This window comes from Cydia amplana, chromosome 17, assembly GCF_948474715.1.
Source record: "Cydia amplana chromosome 17, ilCydAmpl1.1, whole genome shotgun sequence".
NCBI classification, from domain to species: Eukaryota; Metazoa; Arthropoda; class Insecta; order Lepidoptera; family Tortricidae; genus Cydia; species Cydia amplana.
Genome location: NC_086085.1, coordinates 16268402 through 16293158, shown reverse-complemented (window position 1 = coordinate 16293158; position 24757 = coordinate 16268402). Strand labels below are relative to the sequence as shown.

The following is a 24757-nucleotide window of genomic DNA, read 5'->3' as shown; positions in this document are numbered from 1 at the left end:
CTTTGAAGTCTCCCGTTCGTATTCTGATGCATTAATATGACATTTTTGTAAGGGTCAACTCTTTGCTCAGGGGAGCTGGCTGCGTTCCAATTACAGTTCCTTTGGAATAAAGGCTCGGAATTCTAACGAGCTTACATTTTACAGGCGGAGTCGGGTTCGCAGCATGGCCGCCACATCAAACGTCGCGGGCGACACCCGACACCGGCTGACGTCAACACACGTGTCTTTCAGTAGGAGACATTCGGGGAAACGATGTTTTTGTTTTGTTTGCGGGTTATGATATTAAAAACTTAAAAATTACAATGTAGCAGTGTTTCTTTTTAGGGTTCCGTACCCAAAGGGTAAAAACGGGACCCTATTACTAAGACTCCGCTGTCCGTCCGTCCGTCCGTCCGTCCGTCCGTCCGTCTGTCACCAGGCTGTATCTCACGAACCGTGATAGATAGATAGATAAACCATTTATTAGCCGTGATAGCTAGACACTAGACAGTTGAAATTTTCACAGATGATGTATTTCTGTTGCCGCTATAACAACAAATACTAAAAACAGAATAAAATAAAGATTTAAGTGGGGCTCCCATACAACAAACGTGATTTTTGACCGAAGTTAAGCAACGTCGGGCGGGGTCAGTACTTGGATGGATGGCCATTTCTTTGCTTGTTTTGCTCTAATTTTTTGTTGATGGTGCGGAACCTTCCGTGCGCGAGTCCGACTCGCACTTGGCCGGTTTTTTCCAAATAGGAGTGTCAGTTATGTCAACGAGACGTACTTGCTTGGGCGGTTATACTTTTGCGGCGTATTCAGAAATTCAAAATACGATACCAGTTTACTATAGGTAATAAATCGGTTAAATACCGTGAACATTTGAGCTTAAATTTTGGAATAAGCTACTGGCGCTTTTTTAACCAGTGCTACATTCGCGTGCTTGGTACTTGCAGGGTGTGTTCTGATTGTTCTGAACCCTTGGCCATATTTAGCGCGGTGAATATATGTATATTAGACCTCTATCTGTTAAACTGAGATTTTTTTACCATGGGATTTACTCGAAATCGAAATTTCTTAATATTTTGTCCTCTATTTATATTTCATGTAGTTAATTCTCAGGCGTTTTAACACATTCGCTGCGTTACGGGAAGCATTTGGCCGTATTGGACTTTCCGCCGGTGCGGCAGCTATCTGCGCTTGTCTTACCCCCGGTGCGGCGGTGGTTTTTAGGGTTCCGTAGCCAAATGGCAAAAAACGGAACCCTTATAGATTCGTCATGTCTGTCTGTCTGTCCGTCCGTCTGTCCGTCTGTCTGTCCGTCCGTATGTCACAGCCACTTTTTTCCGAAACTATAAGGACTATACTGTTGAAACTTGGTAAGTAGATGTATTCTGTGAACCGCATTAAGATTTTCACACAAAAATAGAAAAAAAAAAAATTTTGGGGGTTCCCCATACTGTGAACTGAAAGTCAAAAATTTTTTTTTCATCAAACCCATACGTGTGGGTTATCTATGGATAGGTCTTCAAAAATGATATTGAGGTCTCTAATATCATTTTTTTCTAAACTGAATAGTATGCGCGAGAGACACTTCCAAAGTGGTAAAATGTGTTCTCTTTTTTTTTGTTTTGTTTTTGTCCGTTTTATGTAAACCTGTTTATGTGCAATAAAGTGACATACATACATACATACATGTGTGTCCCCCCCCTGTAACTTCTAAAATAAGAGAATGATAAAACTAAAAAAAATATATGATGTACATTACCATGCAAACTTCCACCGAAAATTGTTGGTTTGAACGAGATCTAGTAAGTAGTTTTTTTTTAATACGTCATAAATCCCCTGAATACGGAACCCTTCATGGGCGAGTCCGACTCGCACTTGGCCGCTTTTTCTATGTTCTCGTGTGAGTAAGAAAAAGATGACTATACTCCCGATATTGTTACTTCAAGTATATTCTATTTCAAAAGAAAAAATGTACGGGAAGTATTTTTGCGCAACGCACTGAAAGGTAATTTTTAGGGTTCCGTAGCCAAATGGCAAAAAACGGAATCCTTATAGATTCGTCATGTCTGTCTGTCTGTCCGTCTGTCCGTCCGTATGTCACAGCCACTTTTCTCCGAAACTATAAGAACTATACTGTTGAAACTTGGTAAGTAGATGTATTCTGTGAACCGCATTAAGATTTTCACACAAAAATAAAAAAAAACAATAAATTTTTGGGGTTCCCCATACTTCGAACTGAAACTCAAAAAATTTTTTTTCATCAAACCCATACGTGTGGGGTATCTATGGATAGGTCTTCAAAAATGATATTGAGGTTTCTAATATCATTTTTTTCTAAACTGAATAGTTTGCGCGAGAGACACTTCCAAAGTGGTAAAATGTGTCCCCCCCCCCCCTGTAACTTCTAAAATAAGAGAATGATAAAACTGAAAAAAAATATATGATGTACATTACCATGTAAACTTCCACCGAAAATTGGTTTGAAGAGATCTAGTAAGTAGTTTTTTTTTTATACGTCATAAATCGCCTAAATACGGAACCCTTCATGGGCGAGTCCGACTCGCACTTGGCCGCTTTTTTTTCTTAAGCGCGGCACGGGTGCTATTTGTCCGTACTCCATCACCCCGTACCGCACCGAAAGGCGGGTACGCAGCGCTCATATTGGATATAGTGCTGCGCATTGTTCACGTTGCCGCGTCGATACGACATTTTATTAATGCAACAATTCAAGGCTATGGCATTTATGATATTTATGATTTTTGATCTATGATTTTTTTCCACCTTTAAATTTATTCTAAGCTTAATAGCATCATTCGCAGACGTTTCTGCTTGTTAAAAATTAAAATTATGACGTCTATATTGAAAATTACCTACTCTAAAAGTCCGACCCCTTTTTATAATTATATGGGGATGAATAATATTTGTTTTGAACACGTATAGACACGATGACGATAATAAATAATTTGTCGATTATAAAAGTCGTAATCGATTCTTGAGTGTCCACACTAGTGTTATATACGGCCTGCGCGGCAAGGGAAGTATATTCCCGTAAAATTAAGGGTTTTGAAAAATGCCTATATCTTTTGGAATTTTATACAGATACGCGGGCGACGGCAGCTGTATATACACAAGGATATAGTCTATTGAAGTATATGACTCGTAAAGCACTGGCAGTAAGTTTGGGTTTTGCGCTGCCGCACCGAATGTGTTAAGAATAGGTGCACCTATCCATACTACCTACCTAGGTATATGTATTTTGTATCATAATGAGCATACTCTCGTTTGTACACAGATCCGAGTGGCGGCTCACTAGGCGGCGGCGTAGGCAGCTCGCAGCAGTACGGCGAAGTGAACCAGCTGGGCGGAGTATTCGTCAACGGACGACCGCTACCCAACGCAGTACGGCTGCGGATAGTGGAGCTGGCACAGCTGGGCATCAGGTGAGCACATCAACCAGTTGCGCGACCACAGCATGTGGCAGTACGGGGAACTTCACTTCACCTGTTAGACGGCCTACTTCATCGACATCTCGTTTGTAGCATTGTCGTGCATGCGCATCTATAGGTATTATATATTAGTAGTGCGTAAGTTAAATTCAGCTCAAATATTTTTTTCTCTCCAGGCCCTGCGACATCAGCCGGCAACTTCGAGTGTCACATGGCTGTGTGTCAAAGATCCTGGCGCGGTACCACGAGACGGGGTCAATTCTTCCTGGTGCTATTGGAGGCTCGAAACCCCGCGTTACTACGCCCAAGGTAGGCCGACTGATAACATAAAGGTTATTGCCAAAACAAACATACATACATACGGCAAAATTTGTAGACTGTAGGTAGGTACATATTAAACATTTTGATAAAAGATTTGAACGATTAGAACGTGAAATATGATATACATATGATTTAAGCGCATTGACTTTTCAAAAGGATGAGTGCTCCCTTCGGTTGGTTAGTTGCACATAAGCTGTTTCAGAATGGCCATTACCCAAGAGTGATGTAATTGTGTGAGCATTTCACAAACCCAAGTTTCCCGCTCCAGGTTGTGTCCTACATAAAGCAACTAAAAGCGAAAGACCCCGGCATCTTCGCTTGGGAGATCCGCGACCGGCTGCTCGCGGACGGCGTGTGCGACAAGTACAACGTGCCCTCCGTGTCCTCCATCAGCAGGATCCTGCGCAACAAGCTGGGCGGCGCGCTGTACCCCGTGCCGCCGCTCTACCCCGTGCCGCCGCAGCGCTGCTGGCCGCTGCACCAGCCCTATGACTACTACGTCTACCTACAGGTACGTTTGCACACTCCTGCCTGCTTCATTCATCTAATCACGGGCCGTCTTGCACTGGTTCAAGTTCTACTACAACTAAACATTGAGTATACCTACGATTGTTCTGGACTGCTTGCATCAGACAACAACTGTAAATTACCTATATCTACTATAATTGTTTTTCAAGTACGTGTGTGCAATTCTATGAAAATAAGAATGTAACTTATCTTATGTATCAAAGTTCATAAAAAATGCAGGCAAATCGCTTGATATAGACAGGTGAATGCGCAAACTCTGTGCAGTTACTGTAAAAGTTGATTAAACTTGTATCTTGTCCTCAGGGCCGGCAACACGCCGGCGGTGCACCGCACGGGCTGCATCCACACCAACAGCCCGCGCCGCCGCACCACGCGCACGCGCTCTGACCCGCCGCGCCCGCGCACCCTCACCGCGCCACCGACCACGACCGGTGACCAATTGAGAACCAGAGGGTGGCTGGTTGAGCACCCTTCCTGCTCCACCGACCACGACCAGTGACTGACTGGCAACCAGAGGCCAGAGGGTGACTTGTTCAGAATCCTCACCGCGCCACAAACCACGACCAGTGAACGATTGATAACCAGAGGGTGGCTGGTTGAGCAGCCTTACCGCTCTAATGACCGACCCGACTGATAACCATTAGGCATTGCATTGGTAGATTGTTGTGAGCATCAGGTTATTGTGAGGACACTAAGACCGATGCAAGTGTGTGATATGTCGGCTGCAAGGAACAACAAAACGGATTGGAAACGCCCATCAGACCAAAGATAGACACCACGGCTTGCGAGAGACGATGAAGGTCTTCGTAACAGATCTACATTGAAATCCTTGCACTGCACTGCGGTAGACAGTCCGGTTCATAAGTGACTGCTGTGGTTTTGGTGCGACCTGGAACAGACGGCGTTTACAGTGCATCAGTCTACAGTATAACATTTCAGTTCGGTGCTCCAATGTCTTATTACGTTTGGTGTGGAAAAACAAACCTAGCCAAGTTTCTGGCAAAGTGACGCGAAGTGAAGTTTGTGTGGTACTGATAAATAATATACTCGGTGTTCGGATTAAATACTTTAGGCGAATTTAAATATGTGATCATAATTATTATCTATTGTGCTATAATAGAATTTAAGAAGGGTATACGTGTTTTGTTACGATTAAAGTGCTAAGTGCCTTACTACACCGAATAATATAAGTATATCAAGAATTTGTATGTTACGAATGTTACGATACGCCTTAGTGAAATTCGTTTCACATTATTACATTTTTTCCGTTTTTGTCACACAAAGTGTATGTAGTTGCGTTTATAACTCAGTAACTGTCCCGAACGTAACGTGACTGTACCCTACTCTGTACCCAGTTATGTATTTATTAAACATGTACTTTTACAGTCATCTGCGAAAATATTGTAACATAACGAAGTACGCAATAATTTTTGACACGCTCTATATGTGGATACATATTAAGATTGCGATTGCGTCAGATATTTTTGCGCGCTTCATTGTGTAATATATACAATAGTATATGTTACACAATGAAGCAAATGTAGCTGACTGTACTACTGTCAACCAATTTTATTTGTCAAAATCCTTGAACGATGGTAGGTACGAAATTACACTGAAATCATTTTAATCGGTTAACGTACAGTCGACGTCAAAGATAAGTTTGTACTTGTTCATTTTTCGCCTTATTACCAAGAAGCAAGGTGTATATTGAATTTATTTTATCTAAATGTTCTTTCAGTTGTTTCATTGATTTAATAGGTACAAGTGCGGATCTAAAGTATTATCTAGTGTAAGTAAATACCTAATAGTTACATGTTAACTTCATGATATTTATTGTAAGTTAATTAATGTACAATGTATATCTTTACGATACTTAAGTATTACCGGTGGAGTAGTACTGATGATACCTAGTTGTGTCATAGGTGCAGAATATTCATCCTCCTACCCGAACTGAAACTGTTTACTGAATTACGATGCACGGACTTTACATTTGTTGGGAGAGTGGAGCATACTCGTAGGTACCGCTGAAAGCGCTGACACTTGCTTAATCTAAATTAAAAGATAGTTATTTTCATTTCGATGCAATGATTATGACCATTTCTTCCCACCGTAATTTCTAAATCGAGTTGTTTTATTATCACTGACTTATATATTACTTCGTAAAGACGGGCCTTTAGGAGCACTACGAAGTGGGCCAGAAAATTGGTGCGCATATAGCGTTTGTGCACATTTCGTTGGTGCGCATATTCTTTTCACAAAATAAGTATTTCTTAGGTACATATACCAGAGTTACAAAGGATTTGAAGACGGTGAATTTCTGAACCTACGGCTTAAATAGGACACTGACGCGGGTGCAATGTTTTGTTGTAAATATTTAATTGCTAGTAAATAAGCTCAGAATATATCTTCGTTTGTAAGTCAAAGATGGGTACTTAAATTAGGTACACAGGTATTATATTTCAGAATTGAGAGTTTCGTGAGTTAAGTCAGCAGCAGAAATGGCTGTTAAGCAGGTGAGGTGCTCAAAATGACCTCACTTTGACCACATCACCCACTCACCCTCTTACTCAAACACGCTCTTAGTCACATAAAAATAAAATTGAGTTTAGTTAATTTTTAACCGACCCGAACCCGAACCCGCTTCTGCTGCTAAGTGTACAAGCACTAAACATTTTATTTTATTTTTAATATGTATTTGCCCGCCGTGTACACCTACCTACTCTAAGCTTTAGAGGCGTATTCGTATTTAAATTATTATGTGTAATGATATTATTTCAATACGAGTAGGTATATTTATAATTTTTTGATTTTCCAAAAGTACTTCTAGCCCTTCGTATGCCCTTTAAATTTTTTGCTACTGAATAAAATGTTAATAACCTTGAAATTATAAATTACAGTCCAAATTGTCTGGGATGTATACGAGACAAGACATACGAAAGGCTACATTTTTTTTTAATTTACCGTAAAACCTCCAAACTAAATTACAAGTGAAACTGATTCAACAATAAAATTCTTAGATTACTATCTAGTTAACTATTTTTTATTAAAACCTGTGCAATTGTTTCCATTATTTAATACCACAACTTTTTTCATAACCAATTAATATTATTTCAGCTACATAGTTTGTTTAGACCAGCAGTTTTATATCTTAAGTGATATGAACTATAGTTCGTTTTTTTTAGCATTAGAAAGAACTTGCAAGAAGGTAAGCGATCTTGACATGTCTTTTAATTGAATAACGGTTTTTAAAAATCAAAAACTATTACTTATGAAAGCAGAAGAATATAAATGATCGTGTATTAGATTCATAATTGTTACATATTTGCCGTAACTTATTTTTAAAATGTGTTTTTTACCTTATTTCTAATGCTAAAAAAAACGAAGTATAGGTAATAATGTAATTTTATTGATTTTTGTTTTATTTTGCAATAACTAACCATAATTTAAATATAGTATGTAAATATTAATTGTACCTACCTGTACTAACACATTATGGACCACGGTCTGCAATAAATATTTCAATTTCAATTCCAATATGCATAGTTTAGAGGTTTTACGGCACTTTTGTTGGTTAAATGTTTCAATATAGGTACCTACATTTATGTAGCTCTAACGTGTACGGCGTTACTTAAGACCTATTCTCATTGTATGACTAAAGTACTTAATTAAATGCGGGCCACAGCCTCCTGACCCGGCGTGGGGCAGCCAGGAGTCGGCTCAATGGGTCATGTCCAGGTTAAAGATTATTGTAACGAATATTTTACTTGATAGCACCATTAATGTAAGTAAATACTTAAGTGCCTTTATTAGAGCTAGCGGTGTAAATATATACATATAGGTATTTATGATAATTTAGATCCAGTTATGGATACGACCATTTACAAATTAAATCGGTTTGCACGTGACTAATTTGTTTTCTTTTCTTTTCTCCCTTTATAAATTAAATAAATTCCATGTACCAAGTAGATAAACAAACTGTAAGTATTTGTTTACCGCCCATGTCATCATCATCAACTGTTTATTATGTATAAACAGCAACACTCCTAACTGTACCTACATCGGTGGATCTTTACAAAAGGTATAAAGTTCACCGATGTACAGTTAACAGTGTGGGCGATGGTAGGACCCATTGCTCATTTTAAGAATGTTCGGGGCAATTTCGGCTATAAGCTATAATCCTCACGCTAGCCAAATGTGAATTTGGAGCTTGAAAGACACTTTCAAATTTCTTTATAAATAAACATAGGAGTATAATATCTATAGTTTCGCTCTGTTTCCCTTCACCAAAGCACCAAAAAGCAACTGATAAAAAAAGACATACTTATTTCATACGTAAGGTCCAAGAAACACAATGGTACGAGCCAATTTGTATTGTAAGTATTGTTTTTATTTCATGTTTTATTTTTATTTTATATAGTAGGTAAGTGAAGTTGGTATCATTGGAAAGACATTATCCCACTCGGGACACTAATGTTTGGATAAAACAAAAGTATTTGCTTAGTAAAGTTACATTTAAAAACTAGCCATCTACTTAGAATAAAATACGTACCTACTCGTACAGTATATGTATACGCATAAGCCACAAAATGCACATACAAAGGTTTTATCGTCGAAACTCTAATTCCAGCGAATGAAAATAATCTCGGGCGTTTTTAATTGATTCGCGGCGGGCAGCGGCGCGGGCGCAGCGCGCACGACACTCGACCCGCTGAATCGGCTTTACAGGCGAAAACAATAACCCACACGAATTACCAATTAAATCCTTGCTTTGTTTCGAATTTAAACCACCTAATCCGAAATTTTACTGAATTAATAACAAATTTTACGACGGCAGAAAGCGCGGGAGCAAAAAACATGGCGACTGTAAAGTGACATCCGACGCTCTGACGTAATTAAACCGCCGGCGGCTTTGCGCAGGCGCGGCTCCGCCGTAAAACCTTCGGCGAATAAAATCAAATAAGAATTTGTAAGCATTCGACCTGGATTTATTCGAATTCGAGCACGCAGGTAAACCTCGAACCGATCGAATGGAATAAGGAATGTTGATTTTGAAAATAAATTATTTTCCCGATATATTTACTGCTATCAAATGATTGAGGATTTATTTAATTAAGTATGTATTCGTATTTATTTTAGGCAAACTTCGGGTAAGTAGCTTCAACGAACGGCCTTCTTCTCACCCACTGAAGGAAGGGGAGCTAAGTACCGTATTGGTTGATGCCCTAGCACGACATTTATGTAGATAGATCAATTGACTTATATTATATGTATAATAGAAATTAAAAAAGTAAGGTAAACGTACGGTGCTCGACGCGGTCCCAGTAAGTACATGCATGTCATCTATAGGTAGTTAATAGAGGTGACAGCAGGGTGTCATCTATTGGTCATTAGCATGTCGAGCACTAGTACGTTTACCTTAGGTAATACGTACGATAAACAAATATGTACGATAGGTAGGTCACAGACAAAAAAAAATAAAAAAAATACTAATTACATACCTACCTACGAAATTATTTGTACTCTACATCTACAATATCAAATTGAAATTCAATTACCTATGTGTTTCTTATAAATATTTAAATACATTCCAAAATACGAGTAAGCAGTATATCAATTGCTAGGCTTATATTATAAACAAGCATATATAAAATAAATAAAAATAAAAAAATAAAATAAAATTCATTTATTTCGAGTAACGAGGACTCATAATCACAATAATATACAATTAAATTAAAATTACATTAAACAAAATAAATAACATTAAACATACACTATTCTAAATACTAAGCACAACACAACAAAAATTATTTTAAAACATGCCGGTCGCAACAATGCCGCATGTAGGGGCAGTCGACTCTGTCGGCAATCATGGCCAGGACGGCGTTGGGGCTAGCTCGCACTCTACGGACCAAGGCGGCGCCGCGCGCGCGCATGCTCGCGGAGAAACACGCCGCGCGCGCCTCCGCGAACATGCCCGACGCGCTGCAGTAGCGAGGCAGCCCCATCACCGCCCTGAACGCATTGTTAAACTGCACACGGAGGGTGTTGTAGGCTTTCCGAGTGTAGTTCGCCCACAGGCTGCACGTGTACAGAGACGTGCAGTACGCTCTAAAAAGCGTTACTTTCACGTCCCAGGAACACCTTGCAAACCTCCGGGCGATCATGTTAGCTCTAACACATAAGGCCCTCCGCTCACGCTCGATGTCAGCACTGTCCTTGAGGTCGGTCGTAACGATATGGCCAAGATATTTAAATTGTTGTACTCTTTCCAGAGGTACGCCATTCAGATATATAGGGGGCACGTCCAGTACTCGTTTAGACCCAACCTCAAAGACCATATACTGGCTTTTAACGGCATTGTACATTAAACCGTGGTCACTAACGTACTCCTCACAGGTTTTAAGTAAGGTGCGAAGGCCACATATTGACGCACTCAGCAGGACCATATCGTCTGCATAACTCAAGTTATTTACGCAAATACCATCCACATGACAGCCGACATGCCGACCGCTGAGCTCGACAATAAGTGCATTCATGTACAGGTTGAAGAGTGAGGGAGACGTTAGACCTCCCTGTCTCACACCACACTCCAGCCTGTACTCCTCCGACATCTCTCCTGCCCATCTGACGCTGTTGACCTGGTGTCCGTACCAGTGCCTGAAAATGTTAACTAGTTCCTGAGGCAAATTAATGCTCTCAAGCTTTCTCCATAATCGCTCGTAGGACACCATGTCAAAAGCTTTGGATAAATCCAAAAAACAAGCGTAGACAGGGGTTTTACGGTCCGTGTAGTATCTGATGACATGCTTAAGCGACAGTATTGCACTTTCAGTAGACAACCGAGGCCTGAAACCAAATTGGTTATCATGGAGAGAAAGGTGTTTATCTAACTGTATATTAAGCATGCCATCAAACACCTTGGCAATGATGGTCGCAAGAGAGATAGGCCTGTAGTTGTTTGCATCTGACATGTCTCCAGTTTTGTTTTTCACTACAGGTACAACTACAGTCCTCATAAGGTCGGGGGGAAGATACGAGTGACTCACACATAACGAAAATAACATTGCCAGAACTCTAGAAATGTGCGGCCCGGCATGTTGGAGGTGTTCAACACTGAGGCCATCATGGCCAGGGGACTTGCCTCTCGTTATTGAATGAATCACTTTGGCTACTTCTTTCGCTGTAAATCTCACCAGTGTCCCCTCCAATTTGGCCTCAGTGCCAAACGAACTTATATATAGATATTCACACCACCCTATCAATTGCTACTTACATGAGTCTACTGAGAATCATGATTACCTTATCTCCAATCTCCGCCGACTAATTTACTGTCTTACACAGGATTACGCGATTATTGCTGTCGAGTGCCTGTCCGAGTCCGATCCGAGCGTGATTAATTACTTGTAATTACAGATTTCATACGGACACGCACACCTGACTATTGATTGCAACTAATTCGCCATGAGAAAATAAAATTCTCATTTTTTTTCTCTAGTCTAGCACGATGGCGATAATTTCGCTTTTCACTAATAGCTAAAATAAGCACCAAAATGCATACATTGCCGGTGTCAAAGATAAGTTTTTATGTCACTTCAGTTGCCCACGACCTGTAAACGTGGTTTAATTTCATTTGAACGAAGCCCTTCTTCACTGATATTTCCTATTTCCACGCAACACAAGTAGAGCCTCGCGGAGCTGCGTTAAGTATGATTTATTTATTTATTTAAACTTTATTGCACAAAAGAAAAACTTATCGCACAAAAGGCGGACTTAATGCCAAAAGCATTCTCTACCAGTCAACCTTAAGGCGAAGCAGAAAGATTGAGATGATTCCATGGACGCGGACGCCACTTCGTCACCTGTTACTTCAACTGTATTCGTAATTCTAGTAAACCACTTTTCAGCAACATCTCAAGTGTTGTGGCTGATAGAAATATGGGACTAACAAGCCCAACCAGTGGCCCGACGACCCCTGACGACCGACAGCTGAGGTCCAGAGGCGCCACCCGCGGTCCGTTGCGTCTGGGCGGGGCGGCTCGGGTTACAAAGCGCCCGCGCAGCCTTGACAGCGTCTATGATACTGGTGTGGCTATATATAAAAAGTATATCTGCTCTACAGCTGCATCAAACAAAGCTTATATTCATGAAATAAAATGTATATAGAATGTTTTGGTGTTTGGGTCAAAATTGTTTTCGTTGTCTGGTTTCTGACCACTCTGTCACGCATCTGTTTGTGTCTTTTATCAAATAAATAAATAAAGTTGACTGCTATATTGCTCTAGCTGTAGATTATATTTCTCTTAAGAAAAAGTAAAACTAAATTTCACTCCATACAAAAAGCTCCAATTCGTCACATTTTGGGGACAAAAAACATGACAACGAAAATTATTTTGACGCGTTTAATTAATCGCTAAATGGGGCAGTGAAGAAAAATCGGAAACTATTCTATTACACATACTTATATTTAGAGAAAATTGTACTTAGGATAGACGGAACTAAATTTGACGTAAGTATCTTAAAGTTCGAATATGGCTGATAATTGCTCTTGAGCCTAAAGTTGCCTGTAATTTCCTGAACACTGGTCTACGATAACTTTTAAAATCTTTATCTCTTTTCCTTTGGACTCTAATGACTCTATTAATAATTATCAAATGGATCGTGAGCGAACTGCTGACAGTGCCCACTATAGACAATTCGCCTAGTCTTGACCTGTGACGGGGCGCCACCATGTGACGCGGTCGAGTGATCCGGGGCGGGACGCGTCGCGTTACAAAGCGCGCCGGCGCATTCGTCACGCCTGAGACGCAGCGACAAAAAATCGCACGACACTATACTTCGTTTTTTTAGCATTAGAAAGTTAGCTTTCGGGAATGTTTCGATTAAAAAAACTCTTCAATTAAAGAAAACTTGAATAATATTTGTTCCCCATTTCTTTTGCAGCTACATTGCTACAGATAGGTACATATTTTAAATAGTGTTATTCTATGAAAGAAAATAATATTACTATGCATTTGAATAGAATTCAAAGTAAAAATGGTGGAATCAATTTCGAGAACTTTGAAAAAACCCTAAACTCGTAAAACCGTTCGTTCGTATTTTTATTTTAATCTTATCTGAGGTCAATATGCTAACCTCCAAATATTAAACATTTATGAGCGGAATCTGTAATATTATAGCTATTTAATGACGGATATGTTGCAGTTAGTAGTTGGCAGTAGTAGTAGGGCGTTTTTTTTTTAAGTTGTCCCCTACACTTTTTTTTTTCAAATTTGGGATTTTATATGTTATTTCTACTCAGAATCACGAGCTCTTTCTATCCTGTGTCCTAAGGTTTTTATTTCCATTCCGTCACCATTTTTCATAGACTTAGTATGGCGGTCGCGGAATGGAAAGATCGAAAAATGTATGGAAATTTTGGGACACTTTTTTTCTCCTATTAGGATAGAAAGAGCTCGTGATTCTGAGTAGAAATAACATAAAAAATCCCAAATTTGAAAAAAAGTACAGGGGATCACTTAAAAAAAAACGCCCAGTAATCACTTTATAGAGTTACAAACGCGAATTTATCCCTATAAGGGATCTCTTCCAGCTAACCTGTATGCCGCGTTTCTGAATCATTAACCCATTAGCACACATATTTTACCTAAAATAAGTAATAATCTTCTTTTTAGGGTTCCGTAGCCAAATGGCAAAAAACGGAACCCTTATAGATTCATCATGTCTGTCTGTCTGTCCGTCTGTCTGTCCGTCCGTATGTCACAGCCACTTTTCTCCGAAACTATAAGAACTATACTGTTGAAACTTGGTAAGTAGATGTAATCTGTGAACCGCATTAAGATTTTCACACAAAAATAGAAAAAAAACAATAAATTTTTGGGGTTCCCCATACTTTGAACTGAAACTCAAAAAAATTTTTTTCATCAAACCCATATCTATGGATAGGTCTTCAAAAATGATATTGAGGTTTCTAATATCATTTTTTTCTAAACTGAATAGTTTGCGCGAGAGACACTTCCAAAGTGGTAAAATGTGTGTGTCCCCCCCCCCCCCCTGTAACTTCTAAAATAAGAGAATGATAAAACTAAAAAAAATATATGATGTACATTACCATGTAAACTTCCACCGAAAATTGGTTTGAACGAGATCTAGTAAGTAGTTTTTTTTTTATACGTCATAAATCGCCTAAATACGGAACCCTTCATGGGCGAGTCCGACTCGCACTTGGCCGCTTTTTGTATATATAGGTAATATTTTATGAAATAATGCCTCAATTAGATACCAAACAATTTACAGCCGTCAGCCCTGATGACCTTAATGTTACAAATATTGCACAATATTTACAAAATGTAGTAGAACTATGACGTACGACTTACTCATTGAAAAAATCCCAAGCTAATTAATGATAATGATAAACAACACGTTTGGGAGGAATGGTAGGGCATAGGACCAAATAATAATTAATTCCGGGAAGTTCTCTATTACGGAATAGTCCGATAAACACAAACAGTTTTGTTTTTGAATAGTTTATCATTATAAGCATGGTCTATTATACCATGATTATAAGCACCTTTAACGGAATTGTACTTATTAATTTTATAACTGTTACTGATACAAGACGAGGTTCTAAATTAATCAAAGGCATTGCTTATTAAACCTATCAATGATTATTATACAATATACGTATACCGTAGGTACCGTATACTGTAGGACATACCTGGACGTTGTTTTTGTTTAAAATTCTTAAAAATATTATTAATTGTCCTAATCTCCTAAGATTAGTTGCTTTCAGTTGTCCGCATCAGGGATGTTGCGGATGCAGATTTTTTGACATCCGCGGATGCGGATGCGGATGCAGATATTTAAAGGCTCACATCCGCGGATGCGGATGCGGATGTCAAGACTAGGTACATAGAAAACGTCAAATATTAAATTTTTAGTATCATAATAAAAAAAAACGAAACGTTTAGTATTTGAGCAAGAATATAGACCACCTGTGCGTTATATTTTAATAAACAGTAACTTGGCCGACTTTTCTGGTTCTTAGACGATTTCGTTATAGATAATGACGAAATTACCTACTTACGCCGCCGCTAAGACGTTCCTGTAGCGACTTGTTTGACATCCGCATCCGCATAAGCTCCGCATCGATTTTATGCGGATGCGGATGCAGATGCGGATGTTGAAAATAATGCGGAAGTTCCGCGGTTGCGGATGCGGATGCGGATGTTCGCAACATCCCTGATCCGCATCACCCCTTACGCCCTCGATCGCTGTTTCATATTAGTTTTTCTGTCAAGAACTATTCCAGGCATACCTTTTTCAGACGAGTTCCTAGTTACTATAATAAACATCTCTCCGAAATAGATTGCTTTCAAAATTCGATGTCTAGTCTAAAAACCATAGTTAAACGTAAGTTGTTTTAGTACCTAAGTACTGATAGCAGTTTTTTCTATCTGATATGTCTATATGCAGTAGTTATAATATTGTACTTACCCAGCATTAGCATAATTTATAATTTATGAACCTCCAGGTCTTTACCTATCTTTTGTTGCAGTACAACTTTTGTATTGTATTTTTGATATGTTTATACTGTTTGGTTTTCTAAATAATAAATATATATATGTCGGAGCGAGACACCAGAAAGACGTATTGCAGCATTACAGTTCATAGTTAGACGCCTGTAAAAGTGGATTAGCAATGTTTGGCTATGTATTATTTGCTTGTAACGAAATAATGAAGCTGCGTAGTGAGTAACGCCGCCATCTATTGGTGTATTGTTGAACGAAAATGACAGGTAGAAGGCTTTGGAACGTCAAGAGGCGTATCTTGAGTGAACGTAGGCACGAGCAGGCATTTTTGTCGTTATGTTGGTACACTGGTCAGGCAGGTTTACCAACTTGAATTGGAGGCGGGAGCGGTTGGCTCCGCCGCTGGGACTGGCTTCCTTCTTCTTGATCGGACCGCGCTAGAGATCGGACGTTAGCCAAGCTCGTGCCTAATTCGCTACGTTCCTGAAGGCTTATACCTGAAGGATTATTCTGAAAGTTTATAGATTCTCACTTTCTTTAACCGTTTATCTAAGTGTTTTATTCCAAGTGTTATTTTGATTTCTTATGTGCCATTAGAAGCTTACTTTTGTAAAATAAAGATTTGAACGGTTTCATGTGATCTTTTTATTTTGAATTTAACCAGTCAACATTCTAATAGCAATTAGTTCTTTTCATCATTTAGTACTGAAATATTAGTAGGCACTAGTATGGTTAATGAGTCCGAATATTTATTTCATGCGTTGGTAGCATACCTACTATTTTGGCTGTGAAGTAATACATCTAGGTACTACCCCCACGCGCCCACCGCCATCGGGACCATCCGTCCCCGACATCAGCAAGTGGGATAGATGCGGAGTTTCATGTATTGCTTACACAGCCACCTGGGAGCGTGGTGTATTTCTGGTGACCTACATTCCATAATCTGGACACTTTGTAATGGTAAGCTCACGTGTCTAACCTTGATTGAATGGTGAGTGTAATTCATTGTTATTTGGTGAGAATTATTGTGAAATTGTGAATTATGATTGAGGCAGTCGAGCATAGCGGTCGTTACGTGACGTCATGTCTGGGATCGTTATGTTTCTTTGTAATTAATTTTTGTAATCCATTTAAATCGAAGCGATCTTGAGTTATTTTGATTTGAAATCCATACTGTTAATTAAAACCAAGTATTAGCTATCACGACGTGATATTATTCATCGCTCACTTGTGAATCTACCCTCAATAATTGATTTTTCATGAAAATACAATTAATTTTTAAAATCCATTTAAATCTAAGTGATCTTAAGTTATTTTGATGTGAAATCCATATTGTTAATTAAAATCAAATATTGGCTGTCGCGACGTGATATTATTTCATCGCTCACTTGTGCATCTACCCTCAAAAAATATTTTTTTTCATAAAAATACAATGCACCGTTAGAAATTGATCCTGCTGATTTGCCAATGCAAGCATTATGTAATCTTTACCCTGTAATGTTTAGTAATTAATAAAATTGCGACAAATTATTGCTCGTAATGCCGTGATAGATCACAAATCGTGTATACTATGGAAACATGAGCTACGCATATGAAAATTAATGTTACAGTGTCCTGCAGCCGAAGCCGAGCGAGCTTGCGGACGCCATTGCGCCCGTGATACAGAGGCGGCTGTGCAGTATCTTCTGTGCTGGAGATTTGGAAATAAAAGGACAGGTTTCGTTCTAATTGTTTATTAGTGAATTTTATTTTGAGTGTAATGGCGAAGCATAACAGTCGAACGTAACTAATAAGCTGTCACTTTTCGTATTGGCCCATTTACCGTGTTACTTATTTTTGGAACACGTGTTTGTTTGTTCATGGAATTAAATAAAACGCACTCATTGAAGTTTAAATTTTATTCTGAGATTTTTGAAGTCCCGTATACATTGGAAACATGTTTTTTTGTGTCTGCTACCTTGCATTTCATAAACCTTTTGAGTTTAGCCTGCATTCATGATAAACCTGATACCGTGCAAATGATGATTTCAGTAACAGCCAGCTATGTTGAACCACATCGTGTCTCTCGCAATCTGCCGCAGCAACGGCAACGGCAAGCGGAAAGAATCAGCCTCCGTGCTTGGGTTGGACCTCACCACCACCACCTTTGACTTGGTCGCGTGCATCATACTTTATTAAGCTGGTGAGCAGTTCCCATTTCGTTGGGATTATTTTGAGATGTTTTACTTCTGCATAGAAGTCTTGAGCGAGTTTGATTTTGATCAGTAATGTTCAGTTTCAGTTGATCAGTTGAAGCTGATCGTACCAATGGTTCTGAGTAACATGATTTAAAGACCTGTTTTTAAATTCTTTTTTTTTTGGAATTCACTGTTAACATTGTTTTGCTTTCGACGGACTGAAAGCTTGTACTTTCGTAGGACTGTAATTACGCCCGATGGACTGGGCACTACTGTTTTGCTTTCAATAGACTGAAGGCGCGCCCGATGGACTGGGCAATACTGTCATGCTTTCGATGGACTGAAGGCATGCCCGATGGACTGGGCAATACTGTTTTGCTTTCGATGGACTGAAAGTACGCCCGATGGACTGGGCACTAGTGTTTTGCTTTCGATGGACTGGGTATTGTTTAGTGACCGCATCAGAAGTGCCGGAGCATGTAAGAGGTGCACGTGGTCTGCTTTTTATGTGCAGAATGCTCTTTGCGAGGAGTAGCACTTACGCGGCTGAGATGGTTACTTCTGACGAGGGTCTGGTATCTGCCGAAGGACTGGCAATGCACCGAAGGACTGGTGTTGTTTTGTTAAAAATGAATTCCCGTTTATGTACTGTGCTCATATGAGTAAAATTGGAACTATCAATTCAGAATGTTATTTATTTTAAGATGTCTTACAAAAATTTAGATCACATATGACCAATTTTTTTTTTAATGCCAGATAATTTCCCCGTAAATTGATATTGACGACAATAGTAGTGATACTATCGAGCAATGAATTAGAGCTGTTGTGATTTGTGTTTTTGATGTTTGGGATTGTTTTGTTTTCACATAAATTTGAGAGTACCCGCCAGATGGAGGCGATGATTATTGGAGTGTATCCGTTAGATAGCAGCGATGATTACTGACGAGTATTTTTATTTAGTCGTTGCTCGATGGACTATTTTTGACTAGAGAATTGAGGATTGTTAAAGTAATTTTGAACAATTTTTTTTTTTTTTCTGGTTTGATTGATAACAAAGTTTGATTTTAATAGTAATTTGAATGAGACCCAAATTGTTGGTCAGGAATGACCGAGCGATGACATACTGTGCTGTATGTTTTGTTTCAGTATCAAATGCGTACACACACACACGAGGACGTGTGTAGCGCAGGACGGCCGTGTCGGAGCGAGACACCAGAAAGACGTATTGCAGCATTACAGTTCATAGTTAGACGCCTGTAAAAGTGGATTAGCAATGTTTGGCTATGTATTATTTGCTTGTAACGAAATAATGAAGCTGCGTAGTGAGTAACGCCGCCATCTATTGGTGTATTGTTGAACGAAAATGACAGGTAGAAGGCTTTGGAACGTCAAGAGGCGTATCTTGAGTGAACGTAGGCACGAGCAGGCATTTTTGTCGTTATGTTGGTACACTGGTCAGGCAGGTTTACCAACTTGAATTGGAGGCGGGAGCGGTTGGCTCCGCCGCTGGGACTGGCTTCCTTCTTCTTGATCGGACCGCGCTAGAGATCGGACGTTAGCCAAGCTCGTGCCTAATTCGCTACGTTCCTGAAGGCTTATACCTGAAGGATTATTCTGAAAGTTTATAGATTCTCACTTTCTTTAACCGTTTATCTAAGTGTTTTATTCCAAGTGTTATTTTGATTTCTTATGTGCCATTAGAAGCTTACTTTTGTAAAATAAAGATTTGAACGGTTTCATGTGATCTTTTTATTTTGAATTTAACCAGTCAACATTCTAATAGCAATTAGTTCTTTTCATCATTTAGTACTGAAATATTAGTAGGCACTAGTATGGTTAATGAGTCCGAATATTTATTTCATGCGTTGGTAGCATACCTACTATTTTGGCTGTGAAGTAATACATCTAGGTACTACCCCCACGCGCCCACCGCCATCGGGACCATCCGTCCCCGACATATATATATCAATTTAAATTCAAGGATAATTATATATGACATTATAATATGTATAATAATTGATCTGTCAATAAGAATATAGATTAGATTCAACGACGACCCGGAATAGATATAACTGGAAAAAATTGATTAGGAGAGCCAACTCCAAATAAAAATGGGATAAGGCCAGAACAAGAGGAATAATTCATCTGCGATTTAATTGATACTTATTTAGTTTGTATAATTATTTAATTTGTAAGTACCTATAGGTACCTTGAAAGCGTTTTGGCGTAAAACTGTGAGCTTATCTGTGTGAATAAAATAAATAAAATACTTAATAAGAAATTTTGCGAGGGGACTAACTTGTTGTTTAAAACCCATTGTGACAATATTTATTTAAGTAGGTATTTAAACTTTATACATAGCACATAAAATTAGGTATTATACTTACAAATGACGCATGGGTAATATTGATACTTTTTTTTCTAAATAATTCATCAATGATTATACTCCGGTATGATTCAGGAGACGTGAGCAGGATCAAGCCTACGCATACAGTAAGCTATAAACAACTGTTTCGTACTAGTACTTGTGAGATTAACTTTAATTTATTTTATACTGTTTAAAAAAAAGTTATAATTTATTTACGACATGTATGGTCACCCTCTTTGTTTTATTTTTTATTTATTTTTATATATATTTAATTCAGATAACAAGATCCATACATTACAAATTAAATTAAACTAAAACTATTTCTTAAATAACTTAAATAACTAAATTAGCCTAACAGCACCTCTATTATGGTCCATGTGCATATCGTTCCATTTGAGCACTATTGGACACTGTAAATTGTCAATAACAGTGTTCAGAAGGCTGCTGGGGCTGTCCCTAACACGGCGCATCAGGGAGGCCACTCTCTTGCGCATTATGGCTTGAAAGCCATCCACGCGAGCTTCGGCAAACATCCCCGACGCGCTGCAAAATCGAGGCAACCCCAACAACACCCTGAACCCGTTATTATACTGAATGCGTAAGGCATTGAGAGATCTCTGCGTACACTTGACCCACAGGCTGCACGTATAAAAAGACTGACAAAATGCTCTAAAAAGAGTTATTTTGACGGTCCTCGTGCAACGTGCAAACCTGCGAGCCAACATGTTGCTTCTCACCGCCAATGCCCTACGCTCCCGCTCCACATCAAGGTCGTCAGATAGGTCCTCGGTGACCCAGTGCCCCAGATACCTGAACTGAGTGACATTTTTTAATTCAGTTCCTCCAAGTTTTAGTGGTGGTATGTACATCGGTTTTTTTGAGCCCGCCTTAAACACGAGAAGCTCACTTTTCTTGGAGTTGTATCTGAGACCGTGGGTCTCCGCGTACCGCTCACAAATCCCAATCAGAATTTCGAGGGCTCCGATCGATGGGCTCAGCAGAGCCATGTCATCAGCGTAGCTTATATTGTTCATTATTTTTCCACCAACTGAGCACCCAATGCCGGCTCCGCTGAGCTCCTCGATCAGGTTGTTGACGTACAGATTGAAAAGCCGCGGAGACGTCAACCCACCCTGTCTCACGCCGCATTCCAACCTGTACTCCTCTGAGTATGAACCGGCCCATCTTACACTGTTGTTCTGGTTCTGGTACCAGTATTTCATAATGTAGACCAACTCTCTGGGTGTAGACGTCTCCCTCAAGAGCTTATCCCATAAGATATTGTACGAAACAAGGTCGAATGCCCTCGACAAGTCCAAAAAACATGCGTATATCGGCGTATTTCGCGTAGTATAGTACTGAACCGTGTGCTTGAGCCGCAAAATTGCCGTTTCTGTAGAGAGCCCTGGCCTAAAACCGAATTGCGCCTCGTTCAGGTGTATATGGCGCGCAAATTGAAGATCAAGCAGACGGTCCAAAACCTTCGCCACTATGGTTGCCAGCGAAATAGGCCGATAATTATTCTTGTCGGAGGCATCACCCGTCCTGTTTTTTGGTATTGGTACTACTACGGTCTTCATAAGCTCTTGAGGAAGGTACATATGGCCAATACACAAGTTGAAAAACATCGCCAACACCCTAGGCAGATGCGCACCCGCGAACCGCAGGTGTTCAACACTGAGGCTGTCGTGACCAGGTGACTTTCCCCTACTCATATCTCTAATCACTGTAGCTACCTGCTTGACACTCACAAGTGTGTACGCACCCCCCACCACAGCCTCAATGCCGGACGACTCTGATGGCATTCCGCCTAAAGGAGATTCCACCTTAAAATGCTCTTTAAAGAGCTCCGCTATACATTTAGGCTCACACTGCCCTTCTACACTTGCAGGCACGCACGCCCCAGTTCCCAGCCTCTTTGTATGATTCCAGAAGCCCTTGAAGTCCTTAGTTGAGTGCCTAGTCGCTAAAATGTCCATCTTTATTTGTTCTTCGTTATCCTGGCACCATTTCAACTTAGACTTAAAGAGCCTCCTGGTTTCACACATTTTGTCATACACATTACCATTTCTAGGTCTTCCGTGTAATACCCATTCCTGAAAACTAAGTCGCGCCCGCCCGTGGGCCTCCTTTACATGTCTATTCCATCCTATTATTTTCCTACGCCCATGACGAGATTTTTTTTTTGCATCATAGCTGATTTCAGCTGACCGGGTTAGGATTTTAACAATAGAATAGTAGGTATAGTCTATCAATGACTAATTTGTGCTCAGTATTGGTGCAAATCACATCTGCACACTGCAAACACTCCGCTGGAAATTCAATACACCTTAGGTTCTCTTCACATTCCTTATAATAGGCGCTAATTTGAAAACTATCTCTTTCGCCCCAGCTTACTTTGTTTACTACGTTTTCAAGGTAAACAACTTTTGGAGTAAGACAACCCAATCTACATTGAATTTCAAGCGGAAAATGATCTGACCAAAATATATCATGACATACCTTTATATCCATAATACATTGCGAAGCTGCCTCTGTTACCACACAGTGATCAAGCCACCTTCTGGAACCATGACTCTCGCTGATAAAGGTGTACGTATTCGAACTCAATCCAAATTTCACCACGTCGGCACAGAGCCACCTCCGCTCATTACAAAAACTCATTAATTCACTAAAGAATAACTCGTTCGGGTGCGCGTTAAAATCACCGAGTATAAACACAGACTCGACTTCACAACTGTCAATTACTGCATTCAACTCGCTTAGGACCTCCGTAAAATCAGCTAAATTTTCCACACCATTTGTAGGCATATACACCGAGAAAAACAACGCACTACGATCTCCCGCGCACACTTTAATGCCCGCTAACCGATCACTTTTACACGAGATAACAGACACCGACGTAAATACACCTTTTCGCCACATCAATGCAACGCCGCCATAGGGGCGCCCTCGTAGTATTCCCGCCGATGTATCGACGGCCGACTTGCTGGTAAAATCGAAGTCCTTGTCGATCGTTCCTATGAAGCCCACCTCGTGAGGTAATAACCACGATTCTTGAAGAGCCAATATATGCGCTGACTTACACAGTTGTCTCACTCCGTCTATGGATCTTTTAACAGACTTACAGTTAAAGCTTACTATTTTTGTTATTATATCCATTCAACACACTTATGTATTTTTATGATTAGCCTCGGGAGCTCTATATCCACTCTTTAACTTATTGTCCACAAAACGACGACACCTGATATCCTCTGGCCACAGGTTCTCATCAAGAAACGTATTTAATTTACTTTTAGGTATATACATTTTATAGGCTTTATATCCCTTTTGCCTCCTCATTTTTATAGACACTAAGTTAACGGCCACTTGCGTTTTTTCCATTATGTAATCAGCAATGTCAGCTGTAGACACACCACTATCCACATACGTAATAAAGATTGGAATGTTTACATCCGCCGCCCTAAACTTGCCCGAAGGATCTGTCGCCTGCCCTTTTACACCTATAAACTGGTTCCGGTATCACTTCGACTCAGCTGATTTCCAGTTGTTATCCTTATCAGTTGACCTAGTTTTAAACGCGCCACCACTCTGTGCGACATGGGAGAACGATCGCTTAGACATATTTGTCTCAGGTGCGCCGCTATTATTATTATTAGTAGTGGGACTCAACTGTGCCTGCGACTGGGCCGGTAACAAGTCAACGCTGTCCTTATTTTCGGGCCGAGGTAGTACTTGCTCGTTATGCTTCGACTCACTAAAACAAGACTCCGCCGATCTATCTGTTACCGACACATCGCCCTTATTACTATTAGCCGACAATCCACTATTGTTTACGTTAAGCCTCCCCGGCGATCCTGCCTGTTTTTGCGAGTTTTTCGGTGATAGACTGTTAGCATCTAAATTCGAACGCTCCGTCATTTGTAACTGGTCATCCATAAGATCATGAGACCAATTTACTATATTTATCCATAACAAGTGCTAAATTGAATATCATCGAAGTCTGGTTACTTTTGAAAAATCGTATCTCACTCAAGTGTGACATTTTATTTTCTTCATACTCAAAGGGCTGTCATAACAGTTAAAAAGGTTTAATCTTTGTTAATTAAATGTTGTAGGGTATCTATGATTGTAGATTATTAAATTTGTCCTTACCAAAAAGTATAAAAACAGAAAAAAAGCGTGATTGTTTTACTTAAATATTGTTGTGAACGATTCTGTTACATTTACTGATTGTGTAGACTTAGTCCTGCTCACGTCTCATGAATCACCCTGTATAATGTAACACGGTATTATTACCAGTACATTTTCCATTTAATTTTCATTATTCTTCTAACATAATATCTCGACCCTACAAAGCCATCTAGCGGCGAGTAGATACACTACGAAAGCGAGAA

At 39.7% G+C, this 24757-nt stretch overlaps 2 protein-coding genes across 3 annotated transcripts in view; one reads left to right on the top strand and one right to left on the bottom strand.

Moving 5' to 3' along the window:
• The window catches only part of LOC134655882 (paired box protein Pax-1-like), a 31696-nt gene extending 26923 nt beyond the window's left edge, over positions 1 to 4773 (top strand). For both annotated transcript variants that reach the window (XM_063511380.1, XM_063511379.1), the window contains exons 2-5: positions 3285 to 3432; positions 3615 to 3747; positions 4028 to 4270; positions 4591 to 4773. In XM_063511380.1, the coding sequence (XP_063367450.1) occupies positions 3285 to 3432; positions 3615 to 3747; positions 4028 to 4270; positions 4591 to 4674 (608 nt within the window). In that variant the 3' untranslated portion in view covers positions 4675 to 4773. The remainder of the gene's footprint in view (positions 1 to 3284; positions 3433 to 3614; positions 3748 to 4027; positions 4271 to 4590) is intronic.
• LOC134656116 (juvenile hormone esterase-like) overlaps positions 1 to 24757 on the bottom strand; it is a 381571-nt gene that overhangs the window by 291215 nt on the left and 65599 nt on the right. The gene's annotated exons all lie outside the window — the stretch shown is intronic.